Source organism: Odontesthes bonariensis, chromosome 3 (genome assembly GCF_027942865.1).
Source record: "Odontesthes bonariensis isolate fOdoBon6 chromosome 3, fOdoBon6.hap1, whole genome shotgun sequence".
Classification (NCBI taxonomy): domain Eukaryota; kingdom Metazoa; phylum Chordata; class Actinopteri; order Atheriniformes; family Atherinopsidae; genus Odontesthes; species Odontesthes bonariensis.
The window spans coordinates 23,583,712-23,608,096 of record NC_134508.1 but is presented as its reverse complement, the minus strand read 5'-3'; the positions used below and the strand labels follow the sequence as shown (position 1 = coordinate 23,608,096).

The following is a 24,385-nucleotide window of genomic DNA, read 5'->3' as shown; positions in this document are numbered from 1 at the left end:
AACAAAAGGTCCTCAGGATGATTCAGAAATGGCTGTTTTTTTCCTTGACAGGTAATTTCGCCTTCCAATATTTGTTCATTCATTTCAATACCCATTTATCCTGTTGAGAGTTGTATGGGAGCCTATCCGCGCTATCACTTGGCAAAAAGGCAGGGTGCACCTCCAAGTCAAGCCATTTAAATTCATTTCAATTCAGGGGAACCTTAAGATTGGTTTTTCAAGGGGACAGCTTTTGCCTTCCTTAGTCAATTTCCACCCAATAAAGCGAAATAGAAACTAACTTATAACTGGATTTTGAAATGACTGTAGAACTGAGTGACAGGTAATTATTTTGCGCTGGATAATGAAAATAACTGCTGAAAAACCATGTTAAAATAAATTTTCCTTAAATAGTCATTTTGGTGCTCACACAAAAATATTGTCCTTTACAGACTTTCCCGTCGTGAGTCCAAGAATGAAGGAACACATTTAATTTCTGTGTCTACTTACTAAGGCACTGTAGTCAAAGCAGGAAGTCGGGCCTTTTCGATATCGTGCGTTGCTCAGTACTTCGCATGGATTTTCCTCTTGAACTGTTTGTCTCCAGTTAAAGAGGTAACAGTGGACCTAACTGCTCCACATGATGGATGGTGGGTTCACTTTCAGCAGAGATGCAAACACTGAAAGGATACACTCAGTTCTGACCTGGGTCAGCCTCTCGATCTCACAGGAGCTGCAGGGAAGCGTCTCAGCCACCACAAAGAGCAGGTTAGTGTTTTCTATCCTCTTTGCATGGAACAGCCTGTGGAAGACAGTGATGGATAATGAGGCAACTCCACATGGATTGTGCAAGTCTGAGAGGACAAGCAGTGCACAGAGCAAAAATATTTTGCTGATGCTCCAGAAAACACACACCGTGAGCAGTTCCCACAGTCCTGCAGCACATTGTAGGAGTTTGTGGTGTTTGTGAAGTAGAATTGGCTTTGGATGGTCACACAGCTGCTTTCCTTTGTTTCAAAGCCTTCAACAAGGACATCGTCTAAAAAACAAATGATCCACCAACATTCAGTTTCATAGTTCCGCGATTTTTGTGATAGTACATGCTTTGCTTTATGCGATGTGCATTAATATTTTATGTTCATGTGAAGCTAGACGTGCTGTACACTGTTAACATCTGAGCACAGAGCAGGACTCCGATAACGGACATTTGGTGGAACAAAGCTGAGAGCAGAGTTGTATATGCTTTCTTGAACTAAAATGATTAACTTGTCAGTTCATACATTTATACACACGCGCACACACGCGCACACACGCGCACACACGCACACACACACACACACACACACACACACACACACACACACACACACACACACACACACACACACACACACACACACACACAGCTTAACCTTGGTAAAGCCAGCTGTTGTAGGCAAGCCCGTACAGAAGCTGCTGGGTCACAGACCTGAAAAAAAGATGTTTGGTAAAGAAGGGAGTTTGTTCAGGAAGCATCAGTAGTTAATAACAGTAAACATATGACAGTTATGTTAGGGAGTGCTGGGTCGATGTGCAGACATTTAGACAGAATTAAGGACTCAGTAAATGAAGTCTCATATTCCCGGTTTTACATGATTTGCAGAAAACAAAGTCTCACCAAGCCACTGTGGACGTCCACCAGGCCAAGCTCAGGATGTCAGCAATGGACGGCTGCACAAACAGAGAACAATAAGACATTAATTCAACGTCCAACTGTGGTGTCACCTAACGTTTGTGGGCCTGATGCCGTCTCGTACCACGTAAATGCCTCTCGGTGCTGCGCCAGTGTGGCTGCTGCTGACCGGTTCACACGCAGACTGATAGTGGAAGGACTGTCGGCGACTGAAGATGGAGTTGTTGTAGAGGGCGTGCATCAGGTAAGGGTCCACATCGCCGAAGAAGAGACCAATCTGGAACGGGATGAAGAGTTAGGGAAGCATCGGGAAAACAGAACCACAATAGAACCGCACTTTTTTGTTTGATCTCTTTCATTGTTGATTTCTTTTGCAGAGCAATGACAACTAAACTGAGCATACAAGATTTAAAATGTTCATATCGGAAGGTTTTATAACCACAGAGAATAAAACTGTTGTTTACTCTGATATAAACAGTGGGTGATTTACTGCATAAGAGACACATTATAAGCACAAAAACATACCTTTTTCCAGTGATCTCTCTGATTAGACATAACCAGGAACCCACCATCATCTACGAGATAGCACAGGAGGTCCTACAGACGACACGATATTGGTTTCACAACACAGACGATGCCAAGTTTGACAAGAACATATATGAGAAACCAGTAAAGGTCAGTATTCACAGGCAGCTGTTATTGTGCTATTGGCTTTCAAGATCCATTTTTAAGAGCACTTATTTCAATACAAGGTAGCTAGGTTAAACAAACCATCTTAAATAAGTCCTGATCAGTTTCTCCTCTGCCATTGTTGTTAGTTAATATTGTAGACCTTGTCCTTGCCTCATTTTGAATGAAAGTAGGGTAGTGAGGAAGTCATAATAGTCCTGATCAAAGGCATCGCAGGCAGTTCTGTGAATTTTGTGGGACACTTTTACAAGTGTTTCTTTCATCTGTACAAGAAGCACTATGTGCTGGCGAGTAGGACCAGTCTTATAAGCACAATATAAGTGGGTCAGTCCCCAATGAAGAAAGTTATTGTGGTCATAAAACTTAGGGCTCTTACGTCCGTGTTCACTTCACAGTCCATCTCACAACTTCTAGATGGTCCACACTGTTGAACAAAATGAGTAATGAGACCTAGTAAGTTTTTATTAAGTTAATCATTGGTTAGAAACAGGTGACTTTTGTGGCGTACCTTGTGTGAGCCCTGTCGACTGTCTGACACATTGCTGGCAAGGATTTTAAACTTGTCCACCCAGGCCTCCAGATCGAGCTTCACTCCAACCACTGTGTGTCAACATTCATCATATGAAAGCAAAGAGAGAAAGAAAACAACAAACATCAACACGGATCAAATGGAGCAGAACTATATGAGGAATGTTTCAGATTAAAACAAACGACAACCCAAGAGTTCAGCATTGAAGCATTTCTTACCTGCAGGTTTGAGCAGTTTGCCTCCTAAATTAACCTCCACAGTTGAACTAACCAGGATTCCGACAGTGCTGTTTTCTGCTCCAACTGTGTCATCAAAAGCTATTCAGAACAAACACATATGAACTTCTAATACTTATATCACTGATACGTTTCAGTTTCTGTTGAGACTAAAAGATTAAGATTACACTACATTACGGTCATTTTGCAGACGCTTTTATCCAAAGCGACATACAATAAGTGTGTTCAACATCGGCAAGAGGCAAAAGAACTTCAGGTCACAAGAAATCACAAGTGCATTTCATTCCAAAACCAAAAAGCTAAGAGCATAACTAGTGCTAGAGTAAGTGCAATAAGTTAGGTACGTAGACAAATGTTAAAAAAAGACAATTTAGGAAACAAATAAGTGCGTAGGAAGCTGGAACGAAACAGGTGATGTCCTAAGAGGGCGGATCTGGGTAGTGTTTCCTGAAGAGATGGGTTTTCAGCCTGCGGCGAAAGATGGGCAGCGACTCAGTTGAAAAGATTAAGATTAATCTTGAGCTGAGATTAAGATTAAAGATTAAGTTGAAAGCAGTTAGAAAGTCATGCACAGGGCCCCACATAGGATGTGCTTTTCCCAGCTTCAAGGATACACAGCAGCAGTGAAGCATTTTACAGTTGTCAACAGTGAGATTCTTGTGAAGATACTGTTTGAAGAGCTAAATGAAAAAAAAGCAATACTGCTTACTCCTGTATCCATTGAACATGAAATGGAAACCAGAAGGAGGCATTAGGACTGGAAGCATAAAAAACAGCTAGCCCAGTTAAGTCCAAATAATAGCAAAAAGACTGAGGTGATAAGTTGTAAGTTTTTATTAGCTCCCCCTGGTGGTCAAATACCCACTAATGTCAATTGGTGGGGTCGAAATGTTCATCTGGCCTCAGGAAGCTTCTTTCTGAGTAGGACGACTGGGAAGAATTCAAGAGAAATCAAGCCAAATTCTCTAAAGCATTTTTTCTTTAGTTACAGCCTAGTGTTAGATTAGTTAGAGTAGTTTGAGTCTCTTAGCAGCACACTTGCTGAACCCTATAATGTCATTTAAAAAAAAAAAAAGAAAGTACTGTTCCACAGTGCCCTATGAGCTGAAATTAAACCATTCTTGAGATATTTCAATTTATTTCCTGTTAGTCAGCTTTGCTGTGGATGTCTATTGGCTGAGATTGATGATTGCTTCTGTGAGGCTAAGTCTGAGGATCATCTGTGCTAATCCTGGTTTGGAAAGAAAAGTGATTTAAAAATTTCAAAAACTTTCCATCCAATGCCATATAAAACCCAATATGGTGATATATTAACCTCATGAAGTGCTTTGCACCTCTTTATTCAAAACATTCATATGATTCTTCGGTAGTTTCAGGGTTCCTTTACTTTTGATGAAATCATGTCGCTAGAGCACTTGGGCCGCAGTCAAACAACACATTTCAACTTCAAAAACTTTCTCATGGCTGCCACAGACTCTAATAGCAGAGGAGGTAGAAGACGAAGATGAAAAAGTTGAAATAGTTTAAAGGCGCGTAGCTTCACTGCATGACCCCCAATCAACACATTCAATCCAGTCTAATTTTAGTAAACGATACATTGTGTGGTGCTGTTGAGTATATCTGCTCTGCTACTCACAGGATCTCAACGGAGGTCTGAACATGTAGCCTTTATTGTCGAGGCTTCGTCGGTAGAAATTTGAATTGTAGGGCTCAGGATCCTCGTCCCACAACTCAGCAGCTCTGTGCAAGTACAAACACACATCATTGAGCATTTGAAAGCAGAACATCTCTTTGCAGAACCAGGTCTCTCTGCTTGACAAAGAAAATATTCTTATCTCACTCACATGTTGGGAAAAACTCGAGTTATTCCTCCGTCTGTAGATGCAAATACAGCCAGGAAACCGTACCTGTAACAATGCATTTTTAAATCAGTCGGCCCCATGGCAGCATGCTTGTGTGTTTGTGCGCTGTGCAGAGCGTCATCAAGCTGACTTACGCATTCAGGTCCTTATTCTTCCATACACGAGAGGCAAGCTGCCCAATAATCCTTGAATCCAAGATCAGGTTGTGGATGAGGCCTTGGTCACCTGCAACACGAAACAGGCTGATTATCCCATCTGTGCGCGTCTGCAGCGGTGGCAGACAGTGTGTACAGTACTACGCTCTAAATTTACACACATTCATCAGACTCTGGGGAGATGTCCAGCATGAGAGAGAGGAAGTTCTGCAAAAACTGTGTGTTGTTGTCAGAAAGCTGCAGACGCTTGCAGTATTCCCTGCAGAGACAGAACCATCCATGAGCACCATTCTTTTACGAAAGTGTGAAATCAGAGGAGAAAGAGATGGTCACCTTGGAGCCAGAAATACGTGTCCTGATGATTCAAAGGAGCTGGGCAGCAGCGACTGCATATCTGTGAAATAGAAAGAAGGGTCCTTTTACTTCTTTTTTTCTGTTATGAGATGCAACAGTGAACACACCGCCTCCCTGTACTCACACTGAAGTTGCAGCATCACATCACTCAGGTCCGCCTGAATGTAGTACTCGTTGTAAGGAGGCAATACCAGACCAAGACTGCAGGTGGCAGCATCCCGACGTGAAGATGCATGAACGAGGAGACAAGATGAGTAAACCTATCTATGCCTGCACGTATTTGGTCATTATTCATGATAAATAATAACACTTGATAACCCTGTATGAGCTCACCTGTAATCTGTACCGTTGATAGGAGTCCAGGTGTAACTTCTGTACACGTCATCAATGTATTGCTACAGTAAAGGAGACACATCCATTTGGGAACGAAGAAAACAAACTCAAGATAATCCTGTTAGTTTAATTTTTAATGTGATTTTCTTAATGTGCTTCTCCAGCTTGAGACTTAATGTTATAATATTTCCTGCTTAACTATTAAGCAATAAATGCAGTTCCCCTGACCACTGCACTGTAATTTTGGTAATGAACACACACAATCTAATAAGCCCACAGAAAATGCTCATGAGAGATCCTGTTAATTCAAAATCCAGACTGTGTTTTGTTTGTTCATAAAAGACCAACGATAGGTCAAAACATGGGACCAGAACCTGATTAACACTTCCAATGCATAAAAAGTAGGAAGGTTTTCTGTGTATTTTGAAATATGATGAAATTAAAGAAAACACATTATGAGGAAACACTAAAGTGTAGTTTTAAATCAAAATGGAACAGCAAACCAAGGAGACATCGAGGTGAGACTATTGATCGGAGGGCGAGTCTTTTAGACTCTGCAGACAATTTGTATTTACTTACTGGACTGGACTTTAATAACATAAACCACATATCTGAAAATAAAATTATTCAACCGTTCAACACCATCATGCCTGAACTCCTACATCAGAAGCTCACTCAGTTATCAGTGCCTGCCTCTACCTGTCAGTGGATCATCAGCTTTCTGTCTTACAGACAGCAGCATGTCAGACTGGGGAGTACCTCATCAAAGACCCGGTCTATCAGTACAGGCGCCCCACAGGGGTGTGTCCTCTCCCCACTGCTCTTCTCCCTCTACACAAATGACTGCACCTCAAAGAGCCCATCTGTAAAACTCCTGAAGTCCGCGGATGACACCACTGTCATTGGTCTGATCCAGGATGGTGATGAGTCTGACTACAGACAGGAAGTGGAGCAGCTGGTCCAGTGGTGCAGTCAGAACCACCTGGAGCTTAACCCCAAGAAGACTGTGGAGATGAAAAGGGACTTTAGGAGAAGGCCCCCCCCCCAACTCTCCCCACTCACCAAACTCACCCCACTCACCATTCAGAACGACACAGTGTCTAATGTGGATTCCTTTAGGTTCCTGCTGGGATCAACCATCTCACGGGACCTAAAATGGTCTCCCCACATTGTCACTACCCAGAAAAAAGCCCAGCAGAGGTTATACTTCCTGAGACAGCTAAGCAAGTTTAATCTGCCTAAGGAGCTGCTGACCACTTTCTACTCGGCGATCATCCAGTCTGTCATCTGCACCTCCATCACTGTCTGGTTTGGGTCAGCCACTAAACGAGACAGGGCCAAACGAGACAGGGCCAAACTGCAACGGACAATTAGGGCTGCAGAGAGGATTATTAGAACTGACCTCCCTTCCGTCCAGGACCTGTACCGGTCCAGGGCCAGGAAAAGGGCAGTAAAAATCTCTACAGACCCCTCACATCCTGGTCACAAACTGTTCAATCTCCTCCCCTCTGGCAGACGATACAGGGCACTGCTTGCCAAAACCAGACGACACAAAGACAGCTTCTTCCCCCAAACAGTCACTCTGTTGAACACCCAGGAATAGCATTCCCACCCATAGTGTCTATTTATTGCAAATGTACATACTGTATTTATTATTCTCGTACACATCCCTATTTACCACCCATACTCAATTCCACTCTTACTGTTCTGCATTTCTAATTTTTATTCTTGTTGAGTGTTGTACTTTGCGAGTGAAGTTGTACCAGAGTCAAATTCCTTGTTTGTTTAGTCAAACCTGGCCAATAAAGCTGATTCTGATTCTGATTTTGATTCTGATCTGTGAATAGAGAACTGAGTATCTGCTTCTGTAGGGACCATTTCACACCTGAAAGACTTTCAGCGGTCCCAGCATGCCAACATCAGGGGCAACATCATCAGTGGAGAAATGGCCCCCAGTAAAGGTACGTTGCCTTGTGTGCTTACGTTATTTGTTGCAAATGCACAGCTGGAAAATACTTTTTTTTTTCTATGACATGAGTTTGTGATTTCACATCGAGGCGGTTCGGTTTGGTTAAAACAAAGTCAGTTCTGTTTGGCCATTTAGAAAGATCCCTTGAGCTGGTCTCATCATTTCTCATTATTTTCAAACCTAACGTATTACTAACACAACATAGACATTACGGAAAGATAATTCTATCATCTTAATATGGGAAAAAAAAAAGTTTTGAAGTGGTAAAAAAATAAAAGGGTTTCCACTGCAGTTATCAGACGATATCAGAGATGTTTTGCCAACATGCATATATGGTTTCTTGGCAACTGAAGCGACTGATTGAAGATGAAAACGTCAGTTGCCAGCAAGGGATGGCTGCTGGTCTTTAGCAGTTACATCTGCTATTAAGCTTAGGTGGAGGGAATACTTGCTGAATGGGAGCTGGTGAACCTATAATCTTTGTCTGCAATTAAAACATATTATCTACTCTTAGCTGCAACAAACAAAACTACATACTGTATACACCTTGACTCAGAGTTGGAAATCTTTTAACGGTCACAACAGAGATGACTGTTTTTCTTGAGATAACAAGTCAATATCTCTCATCTAAACAAACCATTATTCCAATTTCTAACAAGATAAACTAAACTGCTGCTATGAGAAAATAATTGATTTCAAGGTAACAAATCAACTTTTTATCTTGGAATCATTAGAATAAATCATTGTCAGTGTGATCATACTCTGCTTCGAAAGGATAATCTTAGAGTCGTGGTAGGTTTGAGTTATTTTTCATCAACAGGTAAACATTCTTAAGTAATCTTTCAGAATTCGTGGAGAAATTTAGACTTCTCGACCTCTTCTTGGCTCTGTTCGCTGACTGAAAAACTCTTATGCCATTTCGGGTATCCCTATCGGCTGTTCTACGAATGCAGATATGCATCCCTTTAAATGGTGGAACCATTTTTCAATGACAGTAAATTCTGCAGGAAAAGTTGCTCTTCCAAAATAGGCAAACCGACTGCGCCGCTTAGCAACTTAGTTAGTATTTTACTTAGTTAGTAGTATTTTACTAAGTTAGTATTTTACTGTAACTAAATCCATAAAAAGCCACATATTAAAACTAAAAACACAACATGTGTTGTTAAAGACTGTAGCATTCACAGTAGCAGTCAACAGTGCACAGGTCCAGTAGATGAGTTGAAACTCTCAACTGCTATTGTATGTTAAAAATATCACGCTACTGCATCAAATTTGCTGTCAGATTGAGGAGGAGAAATAATAGTATTCACTTGCCTCGTCAATTGACTTGATAAGGGTTTTAATCTGCATTTCACCTGGTCTTCCATCAATCATTTGTCGGCGGATCTACGCAATGAAAACACAAAACACGTCTTGTCGGTCAAAAACATGTAATGTTGGCCTTCAGTTACCTGTTACACTGAGGACTGGTGACTGGAGGCAGATACGTTTTGCTCATTGGTTCAGTAAAAATGGAAAAAAAACAACAAGAAATAACATAAAATGCCTGAAACCAAACGTTTATTTTATTTCCACGTGGTACTCACCTCCTCTTTGTTGCTGTCCTCCACCTCTGCATCCAGAAAGTCCAGAGTCACAGGTTCAGGGAGATTCACAAGCTGAGAGGAGTTGAGTGAGAGAAAAGATTTAAGGCAAGTAGAAACAGAAACCCCACATGGAATATGAGTGAAGGGTAAGCTTCTAAAAGCCACAACCAATGAATGAGTCACCTTTGGCTGAAGATTAGGATGAAGGAGCAGATATCCATTTGGATCAATGGCAAATATGTATCCATTGGCCCCAAGCTGTCTCAGACACAAAAATAGAGAAATGAAGTGGAGGGGTCTGTATATCATGTCAAGAAGACAAATGAGGAAAATATGACTGACGTGTACATACATTGTAACGTGGTGTCAGCCGCTTTATCTCATCAAGATGCACGTCAACTCCCATAACACCTAATATCAGCTGATTCTGGTAAAACAATGAAGAAGAAAAGCATATTTCGTTGTTTATATTTAATAAGCTTTCCTTTGGTTAGATGAACACTAAGCCTGTGATCTAATTACCAGTTTTGTTACCTGTGAGTTTCCATCCATGGTGAGATTGAATACAGGCAAAGTCCCAGTCACCACCATGCCAAGACCCTTAAAAAACAAAACCCAAATCCAATTCTGCAAGTTAAAATGGTGTGGTCATTTCTTTTCTCTGTGTTTACAATAGATTTACTGTGTTTGATCAAATGCAACTAATGTCTCACCAAAGCATCCTGGTATACATTGGTCCACTGAACCTGCTTGGCCTCGCTTCCTGCCAGAACCATGGGGCGCCCCAACACGTCGAGGTACTCCTGACCAAAACACAAAAAAACTGAAGCTTTAAGACCACCATCAACATAAAGCCAACACTGGGTGTGCCAAAGGGTGAACATGGATGATTCTACACAAAGCGAGTGAGTGACACAAGCAGAACCAGAAACAGTGAAAGGGGATCAGTGTAAGAGGAACTAGACAAACCCACCTGGGTGTTAATCCTTATTGCACAGATGGATCGGATCTCAAAATAGTAACCTGGCGAGCGACAGAGAGAAAAAAAGGCGACAAAAGAGAGAAAGGCAGCGCATGTGTAAGCGGTTCTATCAGAGACATCACAGGAGAGCAGCTCATAAATATTCCAAATTTAACTAGATGTTTTACTCGAACAGTGACTCAGACACTTAAATTCTACCGATAGGAAGTTTGAAGAGGAATATAGGCTCACTATGCTCTCAGATTCAGGTGTTTGTATTTGTTCAGTGATGTCGAACCATCACCTGGAAGTCTAACAGCTCCTGATAAACCCAGATTTCAAAGTTGAGATCAAAAACACTGAATTTGTGCTTAAGAAACATTTCACATGGGTCCAAGTGATTCCGCAACTCTATGCTCCCCCCATTCTTGTGCCATCATGTCCATCATCATAGTGTTGACTCATCTATTAACTCTTAATCTTTACATAACTGCTTGTGCCCATGTTCTTGTGTGCAACCTGGAACAGTTGTGAATGTCATATTTCATTAGCCTTTAAGGCTTACACGATTGCTCTCCAGCTATATTTATGTGCAATAACATGGTTCATGAAGTCCAATGTTCTGTTATACAGTGCCTGCCATGATGCTATTATGTTATCATTAGCGTCACATATGTGTGCACGTGTGTAGTGTAATTATTGGATATCATTTAAAATTCTGGTTATTTTGCACTTAACCTTTGTAAAATACCTATGATGTAATTTAAAATAGTTTGTATCTTTTATTTGACTTGTTTTTGTTTTGCTTTTTATTTAACAGGCAGCCGTAAAACGTCTCCACACCTATAGCCTATTGCAAGTAAATTACCAAACTAACAGCTAGCTGGATTGAAAAAGAAAAAAAGTATTGGAATCTGGTATCAAACTAGTCCCCCTTTGACTCAACCTAGCATTAACAAAACCAAGCGCCCATTTCTCACTTTGATCTTATATGTCATAAAAAGTACATTTTCAAATCAAAACTGGAGCAACAAGAGAATACAAACTGTGATTTTATTTTTTTACATTCAAACAGAGTCATGACCAGAAACATATTTCTCTGTTTGCTTTAAACTCAGAGAGGAGTTTCGCCCTAAGTCAGAATATTGAAGACACCCACACATAAAAAGAAAACAGCTCCAAATTATCTAAGAATAACTCTGACTACCTACAATTGTCAGTTTAGACATCATACTGAATGTGCTGTACATTAGGCAAATGGATTTATGCGTTTGATGTTTTTCTATTGTTTACATCGTCTAAGTGGTGATTTTTTTTTTATCATGTTGACATGGTAAAACATTTTGATGTCCAGCTCACTAATATCATTCAGTTTGGCAAAAAAGAAATAAGTATTAAAATGTTTAGTATCATCATTTTCTTTTTGGTATGAAATTTGCAGACATTTGTTAACAGTGCCGTTCAGTTTGTACGGTGACCTCTGTAACCCTTCAATATAATGTAGAATATAAATAAGGTAAATGGATCACTTAAAAAAGTTGGGCTTACCTTTATTTGTGCAGGCAATCCACTGTAAAGGTGTGACATCATAGTTATGTTGACCCACAGAAAAGGTAAATACACGAACCTTTGAAGGGGGCAAGAAGAGAACATGAGTTGGATTTAGATGAAACAACCCATCCCGTTCACATTTAGGAGTGTTTGTTATGGAGGCGATCATAAAACTGACTGTTTTGTTGGGCCAGTTGTATTGCATGAAGATATCCTGAGCTCTGTCCTCTCCTCCATCGGTAAACAGCATAATAATCTTATTGCAGTTAGCCCGTGGGACATTTGTCCTCTGAAAAATGCAATAGAATTAATACAGCAAATAATACATGTTACAGTGAAACTGTGTAAAAGAAAGTTGGTAATAAATTAGCAATCCCCTTACATTTAGGAGCTGATTAAAGGCAAAATGAAATCCAGACTTGTAGTCAGTGGTGCCTTTAGCCTGCATCTGCTGCACAGCCTCCTTGAAAATCTTTTTGTTGCGCACGTTAGCCTGGACTAAATGTTTGAAGCAGGGAACCACAGCCTCGGCCTTCTCGTTAAACTGAAACACAGAAGCAGAATCAGACATAAAAAACGAGAATAGGACCAACGGAGAGATGAAACGAATTATGATAAAGAGTATCAGTGACCCAGAGATGGGAAATATAGCAGATACCAACCCTGGCCACATTGACATAGTCGTCATCAGATAGAGTGTCCAGCATTTCCATCACCGAAGCTTTGATCAGTTTGAGCGTGAGCCCACTGACGCTGCCACTCCTGAAGAAACACAGACGGAAAAAATATCCAACGGGACGATTGAAGTATTCCAAGATTCACTATCATTCTTTCTCTGCTGTCTCATCATAGACATAGTGATTAATCAGCACTGATAAATAATTTTTTAGCTGTCACATATTTGCTCTTTTCTAACTCCTTCTCAGAATTTTGCAGTCCACATTGCCTTTGCTTTTTTGTAGTTTCTGTTCACGCTATTTCCGGCAAAAATTGAAAGCACAGAAAGTGCAGTGAAAATGTGGACGAACACTGCTATGCAAATAGGACCTGATGCTCCTAAGAACTGTCTAAATACATCCTGGATCCAGGATCTGTTGGTTTTTGGCTCATGTTTTTTGCAACACTGAAACATCACATGCACATCAAACCTTTCCGTCCATCTTTTGTCATTGTCTCCTGTTGGCTCTCTCAGTGACCATCAAAATGTACATGTGGTCAGCAATCCAACATGTTTGATGTGGATGAAAGGTGCCTCATGGGTATTTTTTTCATGCTTCTCTCATTCAACTCAACCGTTGAGCCGACCTTTGCGAAGAGTACCAATATATGACCTTTTACCTTTTTGCTGTATGTGAGTGAGACACACTTCTCTGTGATCTAACAGTAAAGGAAAATGTGGTCTGATTCTGTCATCATCTGGAGAGACATATGATGACAGAAAGCAGCTTGTTCACTTAGCTTTGCATTTTGACAGAGAAAAATAGTTTCTGTAGCCTGGCTCTGTGTAAAAGCAGATGGATTTCACCTATCAGCAGCTTCAAGGCTTAATATGTATTTGCCTGTATAAAGGCAAAGGCTCATAAAGGCTCGCCCTCTTCAGGTTACCTGTACCTACTTCCAGTATACAGTATAAGCCTGGGTGATTTCCAGTTACAGCTTCTTAAGCGTTACTGAGTACTTACACATCAACAAGGATGACCATGTCTTTGGGGGATGATGCGCCCTGAATGTACCTATGACAAAAAGAAAAACTTCAACCCTCTGAATCTTCTGTATCTATGATAGACCGACATGCCAACATGTTATAAACGGCACACTGTACCAGGGCCTCCTCCTGACATCATACAGGTCTATTTTATCAGGGGTTTTCCAAGGTGTTGCTGCAAAGAAAAAAAAAGAAAGGAGTGCATTTACCAAAGAGTGTTTAAGAAGCCTCAAGGTTGGCCATGTTCGGCCATTTCAAAGTAACATATCTTAGCACATCTGACAGCAAACACAGACACAGATGTTCGAACACACCTGGGTAGTAGCGAGTGACTCCAGTCGCACTCCCAAACGCTTGCCAGAGAAGTGACGGATCTTCCCGACTGTTCTCCATGAACACTTTCTCCAGCGCCTGCGTCCAGTTCAGTTCATTCAGAATGACTGGAGCTAGTGGGAAAAAAAAAAAATAGTTAAAAAAAAAAAACAATGTACAAACTTCTTAAACTCTTTTTCCTGGCTGCTATCTTATAATTGACATGTGGGAGCGGTACTTGCCTCCCTTATAAATATCTGTGGGAATCTGAACAGCCGTGTAGGAATAGTTGACGTTATTTTTGAAGTTTGGGTCATACACAAACTCTAGCTTGATGTGGGAGGGATTTTCCACCTCTCCTTCTCCGTCCATGGAATACTGTCAGAGCAAGATAGCAATTAAATATTGCACAAAGTTAAAATTTCCATTATGATCAGTAGACAGTATCTATAAACACTTTCAGAATATTTCAGCTTTTATTTGTCCAGCACTCACATAATCCAGCTCTGCCTTGGAGTCATAGTAAGCCATGTCCAGCTCCTAAAAGAAAGCAGATGGAGATATGAAGAGGCTGTTCTGATGACAACTGTGTAACATGAGGACAGTCACATGGATGCACGTGTCAAGTCAGGTGCCATTTATACTAATCTGTTTCTATATCGTTTCTATCGCGGATGCACTGTCCATTTACATTAAAATACTGGAATACGACTTCATAGGTGGAAGGATTCAAAGACGCCGGAGCCCACGTAAGCATTCGCATACGATGCTGATTTTAGCAGTTGTAAACGGGGAGAAACGAGGATCCGCAGTGCTGAGCTCTAGCTACTGCGGACGTACTCCTCCCTGATTCGCTAGGCTGGTATCGTTGGTCATGTGACTTGAGTGCTGGGAAACTAAAAACAAACAGGCGTGCTTCACTTCAGTTACACACTTCCTTTCTATTCGTGTCATCGAGAAGAATATGGAAATCATGGACAACCACGATCAGAATGGGAGCCTGCTCCATGTCCTACTGCTGGTAGTACGCTGTGCACAACAATACGCGGCAAGGAGGCGCCAGATTCAACAAGCTTTTATGATGAGAACCCAGCCACTGCAGCAACGCAAGCCGTACATGGAGCGCCGCTTTTGGGTTAGACCGGGAAGAAGCAGCGCATGGTGGGACAATTTCGTGGACCAAGTTGTTGTCCCCGAAGAATAAATAATAAAGAATAAATAATAAAGCATAATAAATAATAAATAATAAAGCAAGGGCGATCATGTGATGTGATGGCTGATTAGTCATGTGACTAGCGAATCAGCCGATCCCCGTTTGTGTGTAAATGTAAATAGTTTGCAAGACGCCGACACGAAGAAATGGTGAAATGAATTAATGTAAACAGAGCCTCAGTCTCTGGTCTCACTGAAAGTACTTAATTAGGGTTGCAAATTAGCTTGTTTATTCTGTTTATTGTTAAAGTGAATCAATTCCAAACACTGCTTTTGTGGAAAAAAAAAAAAAAGAAACTGCTTAATGTGAATAGTTACAACAAAACTTGAGAATTGAGGTTTTACGTGGAAGATATACAGTCGAAAAATTCATTCAAATGTATTTCCTAAATAGATTGTAGAAAAGCTGTCCAAAAAAAGGGGGGTTTTCACAGAATCATTTAAATATTATCAATATCAACTCGATTTATGATTATTCATATCAGTTCAGATCCTAATCAGTTCCAAGTACAAATTTCACCTCCAAAATTAAAAAGAAAAAAAAAGACAAACAAATAAATACATAAATATTTAACCTTCCGACTCAAAATGTTACTTTTTTGCATTAATAGGAAGTCACCTCCTATAAACCATTTGCTTTCTACGTAGCTGTTTACATTGAAAAAATGTACAACACTGGCAGGTCACTGTACTTATGTAGGCAGGTTGTGACAGAGCTTTATCTATAAATGCCAAAATATAAAGTGGAGATTCTCTCACAGCACCTGTTAGTCGGTGTGTTTAGAAAAGTGAAAAGAATACCCAACAGTTGTCAACAACATGACGTGGAAAACCAATAAAGTGCAACAACAAGTATTCACACAAAGCAACAATGAGAGCGTTTTGACGAGGATTAAATCTCATCTCCAGCCTCTATGACATGGAATCAGTTGGGTGGCCAGTGATGTGCTCGTGAAAAAAAGGCTCCGAACTTTTGGGGAAGCATACAGTATCCAGGTTTTCATTTGCTATCAGAGCTAAACTCAAGCGATCTTTAGAAATAACAAAAAACACATTTCCATTAACTGCAAGCAAACAGTGGCCATACTGGCTGCTTGTGGTTGTAATTCAGTCGAAGACGTAGATGTCTTAACCAGAAACAAACCATGAGAGGGAGAAAAAACAACTGTGGTGGACGTGCAAAGGAGGAAACTGAACAGAGCTCTTTTTCAGGAATTACTTTCATCTTTGGGAAGATCTGGGATGTTGGACTGCATCTGGGAGGATGCTGGTCAGTCGTGTAAGTTTACTGAGTTCCAGCCCAGACTGGAGACAGCTCGAGTCACATTATTCCAATCTTTGCCTGGTCAGACACAATATATACTTCAAAACACTATACGGGGAATTTTTTACTTGAATTCATTTTTTAATTTTCCTTCCTTTTTTCCCGATTAAAAAAAGTTTTCCTCAGCTTAGTTAGGCTATATTATTTCAGTGCTCCAAACCATAAGTCAACGAGCTACTGTGAGGGCCATACAGGAGTGCCTGTGTAACACTTGTGTCTGAATTAATTACAAAGCCATCCTAACTATTGGCTTCTGTTCTATTTCTTAATGATTATTACATTTTTTTCATTCATCTTCAAAGAGGAGGGACATTTTCAGTTTCAGTGGATTGCATCACACAATAAGGAGTTACTACAAAGTTCAATGATTCATTTTCTCACATGAACCAGATCGATGACTGATTGTACATTGGATACAAAAAACTCCATTCATAAACCAGAAAGATTGCACAGATCTTTTGGATCGCCTAATTTATTGATGATTCTTTTGATTGAGTGTTAGGAAATGCACATAGAAAGTTACCAACTCACATAACTATGCTCTAAAAGTGTTCATTTTATCACAGAAGCCATAGTTCACAAAAGTTTGCAGTTACATAAAATGTTAAAAAGCAGCCAATCTATTCATTTGCAAAGCTGTAACCACCAAATGTTTCCTATTATTCAGGACTGTTTTCTACTCCGAACTGTCACATTATGATTCAGTAAACAGGCTGTAAGGCTTGTGTGGAGCATCGCCATCTGTTAGACTTAGTTTCTGAGGAGGCCGAACATACTTCGGCATACGCATTACTTCTACTCAGAGGTGTTCCTATTTTTGGCCTGTTCTGATTACCAAGCGTTATCTCCAGTGAACTCCTCAGACTACATTACAATTGAACTAAGCCACAACAACTCTCTCAGTCGGCTGTTTGCCACCTTGTGGTTAACCTCTCCCGTGTTCACCAGAGTAGAATATCCCGCTACGACCATTCGTCAGCGTGGCATTGCTCATCCGTCACATTAAGCCAAAGATCGTTTCTACACTGAGGCCATTCGTAATTCCAACAAGCAGTGATGACTCCTGAAATACAATAATACTTTGTGTTTTCTTTGTGCGTGTATCAGAAATCGATCAACGGTGCTGGATGCATGTGTGCCTTTTCAGTGAAAGGGCTAAATCATACAAAGCCACCAGCAGCATCTTTTGAAATGACAGCAGATTCAGTGCCTCAGAGAGGCCATGTGAGAGGATGAGGTTAACTCCGTCTGGTTTTGCTGGGGGAATGAAGCAGACCAAGTGGAAAAGTGGAATGCCAATGTGTGAGGGACTCAATAGAACAGCTCGGCCGAGCGCACTCAGTCATCTGTTTCACAAGGGCAAGCGCCAAGGGATTTTGTCGCTGACTGGTGTTAATGTCCTGTCTTTCTGGGGTCTTTCTATTTAGTGGTGCAGTGCTCAGAGACACATCTGATCTGAATCATCTAGTTCTGGTTAAGGTTGCATAAATGTCAGTATACATGGAAATATGTTGGCACTAATCATGTATAAGGGAATAATCCACATAAATGAATGCTGTTATACTAAAATGTTTGTCAATAAGTTTAAATCTATAGTTCTCTGTCAATATTTCTGAGTTGGTAAGCTGAATGTTAAACTACAAACCACTGCAAGTGAAAAAAATCAACGGTCATTTTAAAAACATAATCTCACAAAGAACAATAATAGAAAGAAAGAACTTTGCTTTGTAAAATATTCATGTTTGGTTGTTTTTTTCCCCCCTGAAATAAAATGACGATTTCATCAAATATTCTATCAGGTTCTATTCTGCGTGTTGAGTCTAGTTTGCACAATGCTGTGTTTTCTTTTAAATTGTGTTGTTGCTGCTCTGCCAAATAGCTAAAAGAAATTTGATTCCAATATTGCGTTAAATGGTAAATGGACTGTACTTGTATAGCGCTTTTCTAGTCTAGCTGACCACTCAAAGCGCTTCTAACACTACATGCCACATTTACCCATTCACACACACTCATACAGCATGTCTACGTCTATACACACTACGTGCTTTCTAATCATTCACACACGCATTCATACACCGATGGATTTATCGGTAGGCGGTTCAGTGTCTTGCCCATGGACACTTCGAAATGTAGCGCGGGGAAGCTGGAGTCGAACCACCGACCTTGCTGCTCTTCCTCCTGAGCTACAGCCGCCCCATCCATCAATTTTCTATACCTACCCCATTTTCTATACCCACTCAACCCAACTCAGGGTCTTGGGTTAGGGGCTGAAGCCTATCCCAGCTGCCATTGGGCGAGAGGCAGGGTACACCCTGGACCAGTCGCCAGTCCATCACAGGGCTACACAGAGACAAGTGAGACCAACAACCATGCACGCTCATTCTTAGGGACAACTTAGAATCGCTGATGAACCAAATATGCATGTTTTTGGACGGTGGGAGAAATCTGGAGAACCTGGAGCGAGCCCACGCACACACGGGGGAGAACGTGCAAACTCCACACAAACAGGCACCAGTTGTGATTCAAAACTGTAATTCGAAAACTATTAACCCATAGCAATAGACATATATTCATATGTATTTTAGGCCTTTACCTTGATTCCATCCTGCCACAGATGCTCCCGCTGGAGCCGCTCTGCTTCACTGGCTAGCCGCTACAAGTTGCAGACAGAGAAACAGTCACATTAAAGGAGCAAATATGATGAAATGTCTGATTTCTCCATGAACTTAGGAGGAGCATATTGAACGTCTGACTGAAGGGGTGCCTCTGAACATGACTTGTGTTCAGTGGCATTTGTGAAAAAAAGTGTAATTCCATTTTTGTATCAGAAAGGAACTTTTCAGATAGTTCATCATAATCAATCATTTTAATTTATTTCTTTGTTGGAAAGAGTCCTTCTCCTGTGCTAAAAATTCTAAAAACTCAGTATTTATTTATTGCTTCTATAATAAATTCAGGGAAGACGCTACTTTATTTAATGCTCAGAACTGCACAACACCCTCAAGAGATCACTTCACCAGCATAAAAACAGGAGGAGACATACTTACATCCAGTGCTTTGCGTTTTTTAGCCAGGAGTTGCTCGATATCCAAGGCCACCTTCTCCACAATCCTTCGAGGCTGATTCTTCACGAGAGTAAAGCGTCGTCTTTCTTCATTGTATATCTGTACATTTTTAATGGATAAAACACAACCGCAGTCAGGGTCACTCGGGACATTTCTGAAAACATCTTTGCATAAGTTTATGGGAAGTGCATTATTTGGTTATAATTTGAAGATCTGAAGGATATGAAGAAGAAGTTTAATATATGAGAAGTACATTTAAAATAAATAATAATGCATTTATAGGGCTCTATAAAATGCTTATGGCAGTGAATAACAATTCAAGACAGGGTTTAGAATAATAAAAGTACAACATTTATGATGTAATTACCCAAATTACCCAAAAGAGACCAAACTGCAGGTGTCCGATGTGTATTCTTCAACATGTGGGATGCTGCTCTGACTTCAAATATCATTAATGTATTAACTAGTAAATAAAAGGGAATTTAACTTCATTTTCCACAGATCATCATGACACAAACAAGCAAACCTGGCAACATGAAAAGTGAACATGGTTTATTACTATTATTAATACTAACTTACATAAAGAAGATAAGAAATCCAAGCCGGTGAAATTAAATAACTAAAAAATACACTAAAGTCTCATTTGTGTGAGGTATTGTTGCTACATATTTTACAATGTGTAACGAGATAGTGTAATGAAGTAGGCTAATTATTGACAATGTCACTATTTTTTTCTAATGTAATTAGAGCTGACAGGATTTTTAAAAATGTATTCATTTTTTATCTTCAATTCTCCCAATTACGTTAATGCTGACATATTTATTCTAAACAGATGTGTAACTTTGGACCATGAAATAATCTCTCGCTTAAAAATGAACCCTTGGGAGAAATTTGAGAGCCTGAAAAACTTTCCACAGCCTCCCTTTGTTTTCCCAGACAGCGCCGGGTGTCACCTTGTGTTAACTTTAAGTACAATCATGTGTGGAGACGGGCCCGAGATTTTATGAGAAATCCCACATGCACTCCAGCCCATTTGATCAGATTATCTCAAATCAGCTGACAATAGGTGCACTTGCGGTGAACTATTTTGTGATTTTTTTAAGTCTGGGGAGGAAATTAAGTTGTTGTTTAGTGGACATCTTTTGGTGATATCTATGCCTAAGTATTTCAGTTAATTTGGATGTTACATATGTTTGCACAATATGTATCATGAAGACACAAGATTTCGCATTTGTTAATATTGAGATGTAAACCTGAAGCTTTAGAGAAATCATTAATTGTAAAGCCGGCTCAACCTGATATTTGTCCTTTAAAAGTAGAACTGTATCATCAGCTAGTTGTGTAATTTTAAGTTCCTTTTGAAATATGGTTAAGCCTTTTATACTGTCATTATTTAAGATTTTTAGGGAAAGGAGTTCTACTGCAATCAAAAATAAAAATGGAGAAATTGGGCATCCTTGACGGACAAAACAGTTAATCGGAAATCTTTTGGAGGTGTTAGGATAGATCGTTAAATTACTGTTGATGTCTTTGTATAATATTTTAACTACTGAGATAAGGTTTTCTTCAAATCCCATTAATTTTAATGTATTAAAAATAAAAGGGTGTTCCAAAGTGTCGAAACGTGTCAATCTACCATTTTTTTCTTGGAGCTACGGCTTCAGAGAGGAGGATCAGGTAAAGGAGAGCATAAGCTGAGCGGAGAATCATCATTCCAGTCCATCAAAATGTTTGCCTTTTTTTCTTTCACTCGTTTTGTCATGTTGTTGTCTTAACGTTTGGCTAGTTAGCCCGTTATCGAAGAGGTAGAAAAATAAAGTCTGTGTATCTTCCCAAAATCGTAAACAAGTTAGATTTTAGTTGTTATATTGTCCTTTACCTCAAATACCAGTTCTTGAAAGTGATATTCCGTTAAGTGTACCTTCGTTTATAGAGCAACTGGTGCCCAAAACTTGGAGTTCACAGCGAAGCGTGTGTGCTTGCTGCCATCTTTCCCAGTCCCCCTTAATATTACAAATCACTACCGCCACTAACACCACGTGACCCAACTAGTATACATCATTACGCAGGTGCGCCCAAAACCCTAACCCAAGCCTACGCCTTCAGAGAACCAGGGGGGGATAGAAAGATGGCGGAGTGAACGGTTCAACTTCTGTGGGCTCCGGTGTTCAACTCGATAAAAAACCTTCTTAAGGGCCTAGTCTTAGGTCAAGTTAGCTAAGTCTGTTAACTGATGCGACGTGATTTCATCGGACATTGAAAAGTAACCTTCCCTTCAGTGTTTTCTCCGTTCTTTTCCGAACTATTTTACCTGCGGCTAAATGGCTAATACTAGCAAGGACCACAGCTACCACCTAGCGGCTCTACAGCAGGCATGCGATGACGAAGACATAGAGTGGATGGAGCAGCAGGGGGACGCGGCACAGGAACAAATGAAAACTGGTAGACATCACACATCGGTTAAAAGCCCCAACCACAAAAAAATTAAACGAATTCAGCACAGGCGCAAAATGAAGTGTCTAATACGGTGCTCCTTAATGCAATTCAGACCCTGACGTGTAAATTTGACACTCAAAGTGAGAACCTTAAGTCATATGAATTCCAACTGCAAGAGAATCCTGACGCTGTGAGACAAGTTAAGGAATCTGTGGACACCATCACGGCAGCTGTAAAGAGTATCGCAGAAGATGTTAACCGACTCAAGTTACAGATGCTCAAAAATGAGAATGTGGCTCTTCACGAAATGTGTCTGGAGCACGCAAGATACAAACGAAGATGGTCCTTGCAGCTCATTGGTGTTCCCGAGAGGGCTGGGGAGAACACTAGGGAAGAAACGATCAAAATCCTGGCCAAAGTGATCGGCTTGGTCAAAGGAAGAACGCTGACAATCACAGGCAAATTATCTTACAATTTGCCATGAGAACTGTTCGAGACTAAGTCTAGAAAATGTCCAAGGATGCCAAGTTTTGCAAGGAGAAGAAAATTTTCTTTAAAGAGGATTTCTGCAAGGAAGACCACAAGTCCCGACGGATATGCGGTTATCGAAGGCCGTCAAGTTACTGGATGAAAAACATTTCGTAATCACGAAGGTATAACTACATTGAAGTAGCACAAATTTGATTACAGTTAGTACAAGATGCATTATTTTTCAATAATTATTCTGACCTAAACAGTTTTTATGGCACTTTTGAAGGTTAAAATGTCTTATAGCCCTTTTTTGAGTTATTAAGCAAATTCAAGCTACATTTCATGGTTCTTTCTTTATTATCTTTAAATGTTCGAGGTTTAAGAAATAACGTGAAGCGTAAGGCAGTTTTTCTTTTTTGCAAGGAACAACCAAAAGTGAACTGTTTTTTCTTTCAAGAGACACACAGTAATGATGAAGATTACAATTTTTGGAAAACACAGTGGGGCAGTGGCAACCTTTTCTTATCCCATGGTACTTCCCACTCAGCTGGAGTGACTATTTTTCTTAATCGTTTTGATGGAAAAGTTGTTGACTACAAAAGCGATAACAAAGGTCTTTGGTTAATGGTAAACATGGAGGTGGATGACACTAATTATATCTTAGTAAATGTATATGGATTCAATAATCGGACAAAGAATCAGAGTTTTTTTTCTAACTTAAGCTGCATGATTGAAGACTGGAAGAACATATACTCAACTGACAATGTAATTGTTGCTGGGGACTTTCATGTAGTGCCAGATGAGAAACAGGACAGATTTCCATCTCAACATAATTCTCATCACTTTAATCAATACATCACAGACTTCTCTAGTTCCCTTGACCTTATTGATATTTGGCGTAAACTTAATCCTGGGAAACTTTCTTACACCTGGAGTAATTGAGAACTTTCTCAAAAGTCAAGATTAGATTATTGGTTGATCACCAGTAATCTGCTCCCCCTAATATCCAAATGCAACATACTTCACTCTCCTCTTACTGACCACTGTGCTATAACACTTTCAGTCTCCCCAGATAATAGATTATCAGAATCAAGAACATTACTCTGGAAATTTAATAACAACCTTTAAAAAAAAAAAAAATTAAGGAAATAAAAACTATTAATGACTTTTCTCCTCCTAGTAAATGGGAATTGCTAAAATTTAATATCAGGAAAATTGCCATCGAGGAAGGAAAACTAATCGCTATTTAAAGGGGATAGAGAATCAAAATCATCTTTTTCACGTTTTTGGTGTTAGTTCTGAGTCTCCCCGCTGTGGGGAGTACACACGAAGTGCCAGCAAGTGTCAGAACCTCTGTTTCAAGTACTCCCCTTTTTTGAATATCCCCCAGAATATCCCCCAATCCGTTTTTGTGAAAAAGTGATGTCACTTTTTCAGCAATCGCCCCCCCACACCCAAATCCACAGCCACCCCGTTTCAGACACGCCCCTTCGGCGAGAAACAGGAACTGGTGTGCCTTCCAAGGCTGTGAAAGCGGACTACGATCGTTACATATTCTTCCCCCAGAAAGCAATGTTCGCGATCAATGGCTTTTATTTATTTTTAACAGCATCCCCAGTAACCGCCGACTTTTCCTTTGCTCTGCGCATTTCACGGAGTACAGTTTCACAAAGCTTGCACGATTCCGAGCAGGCTTCAGTCGGAATTTTGCTCAGTAGATGGTCAGTTCCGACAGGGACAGACACAGACTGCAGCGAGCTGTGCGCTCCGCTGAGAAGGTGATCGGCTGCACGTCTCCAGGACTATGGGGCGAGCAGGTCGGATCACAGCTGACCCTTCTCTATTTGCACCACTCCCCTCGGGCAGGAGGCTTCGGTCCATTCGGACCAGAACCTCCCGTCACAAAAACAGTTTTTTCCCCCTTGCAGTTGGACTTATGAACACTTCATAATCACCTCATAACCTGCCCCAGTCACTTTACCA

General features: G+C 40.4%; 1 protein-coding gene across 2 annotated transcripts in view; it reads right to left on the bottom strand.

Annotated features, from left to right (window-relative positions):
* Positions 1-24,385, bottom strand: part of LOC142377228 (voltage-dependent calcium channel subunit alpha-2/delta-2-like) — a 47,681-nt gene that overhangs the window by 5,032 nt on the left and 18,264 nt on the right. The window contains exons 3-37 of one of the 2 annotated variants that reach the window (XM_075461138.1): positions 19,478-19,594; positions 19,024-19,083; positions 14,390-14,434; positions 14,137-14,272; positions 13,897-14,028; positions 13,700-13,757; positions 13,560-13,610; positions 12,540-12,639; positions 12,260-12,421; positions 12,056-12,166; positions 11,875-11,953; positions 10,339-10,388; positions 10,079-10,168; positions 9,900-9,965; positions 9,718-9,792; positions 9,549-9,623; positions 9,366-9,437; positions 9,094-9,165; positions 5,811-5,872; positions 5,602-5,678; positions 5,457-5,517; positions 5,285-5,382; positions 5,103-5,193; positions 4,951-5,013; positions 4,743-4,846; positions 3,089-3,187; positions 2,850-2,941; positions 2,718-2,765; positions 2,177-2,248; positions 1,776-1,928; positions 1,637-1,689; positions 1,392-1,447; positions 895-1,018; positions 672-781; positions 490-572 (exon numbers count right to left, since the gene is read on the bottom strand). In XM_075461138.1, coding sequence (XP_075317253.1) covers positions 490-572; positions 672-781; positions 895-1,018; positions 1,392-1,447; positions 1,637-1,689; positions 1,776-1,928; positions 2,177-2,248; positions 2,718-2,765; positions 2,850-2,941; positions 3,089-3,187; positions 4,743-4,846; positions 4,951-5,013; positions 5,103-5,193; positions 5,285-5,382; positions 5,457-5,517; positions 5,602-5,678; positions 5,811-5,872; positions 9,094-9,165; positions 9,366-9,437; positions 9,549-9,623; positions 9,718-9,792; positions 9,900-9,965; positions 10,079-10,168; positions 10,339-10,388; positions 11,875-11,953; positions 12,056-12,166; positions 12,260-12,421; positions 12,540-12,639; positions 13,560-13,610; positions 13,700-13,757; positions 13,897-14,028; positions 14,137-14,272; positions 14,390-14,434; positions 19,024-19,083; positions 19,478-19,594 — 2,997 coding nt within the window. Of the gene's footprint in view, positions 1-489; positions 573-671; positions 782-894; positions 1,019-1,391; positions 1,448-1,636; positions 1,690-1,775; positions 1,929-2,176; positions 2,249-2,717; positions 2,766-2,849; positions 2,942-3,088; positions 3,188-4,742; positions 4,847-4,950; positions 5,014-5,102; positions 5,194-5,284; positions 5,383-5,456; positions 5,518-5,601; positions 5,679-5,810; positions 5,873-9,093; positions 9,166-9,365; positions 9,624-9,717; positions 9,793-9,899; positions 9,966-10,078; positions 10,169-10,338; positions 10,389-11,874; positions 11,954-12,055; positions 12,167-12,259; positions 12,422-12,539; positions 12,640-13,559; positions 13,611-13,699; positions 13,758-13,896; positions 14,029-14,136; positions 14,273-14,389; positions 14,435-19,023; positions 19,084-19,477; positions 19,595-24,385 lie in introns of both variants that reach the window. The other variant, XM_075461137.1, reaches the window with a different exon arrangement.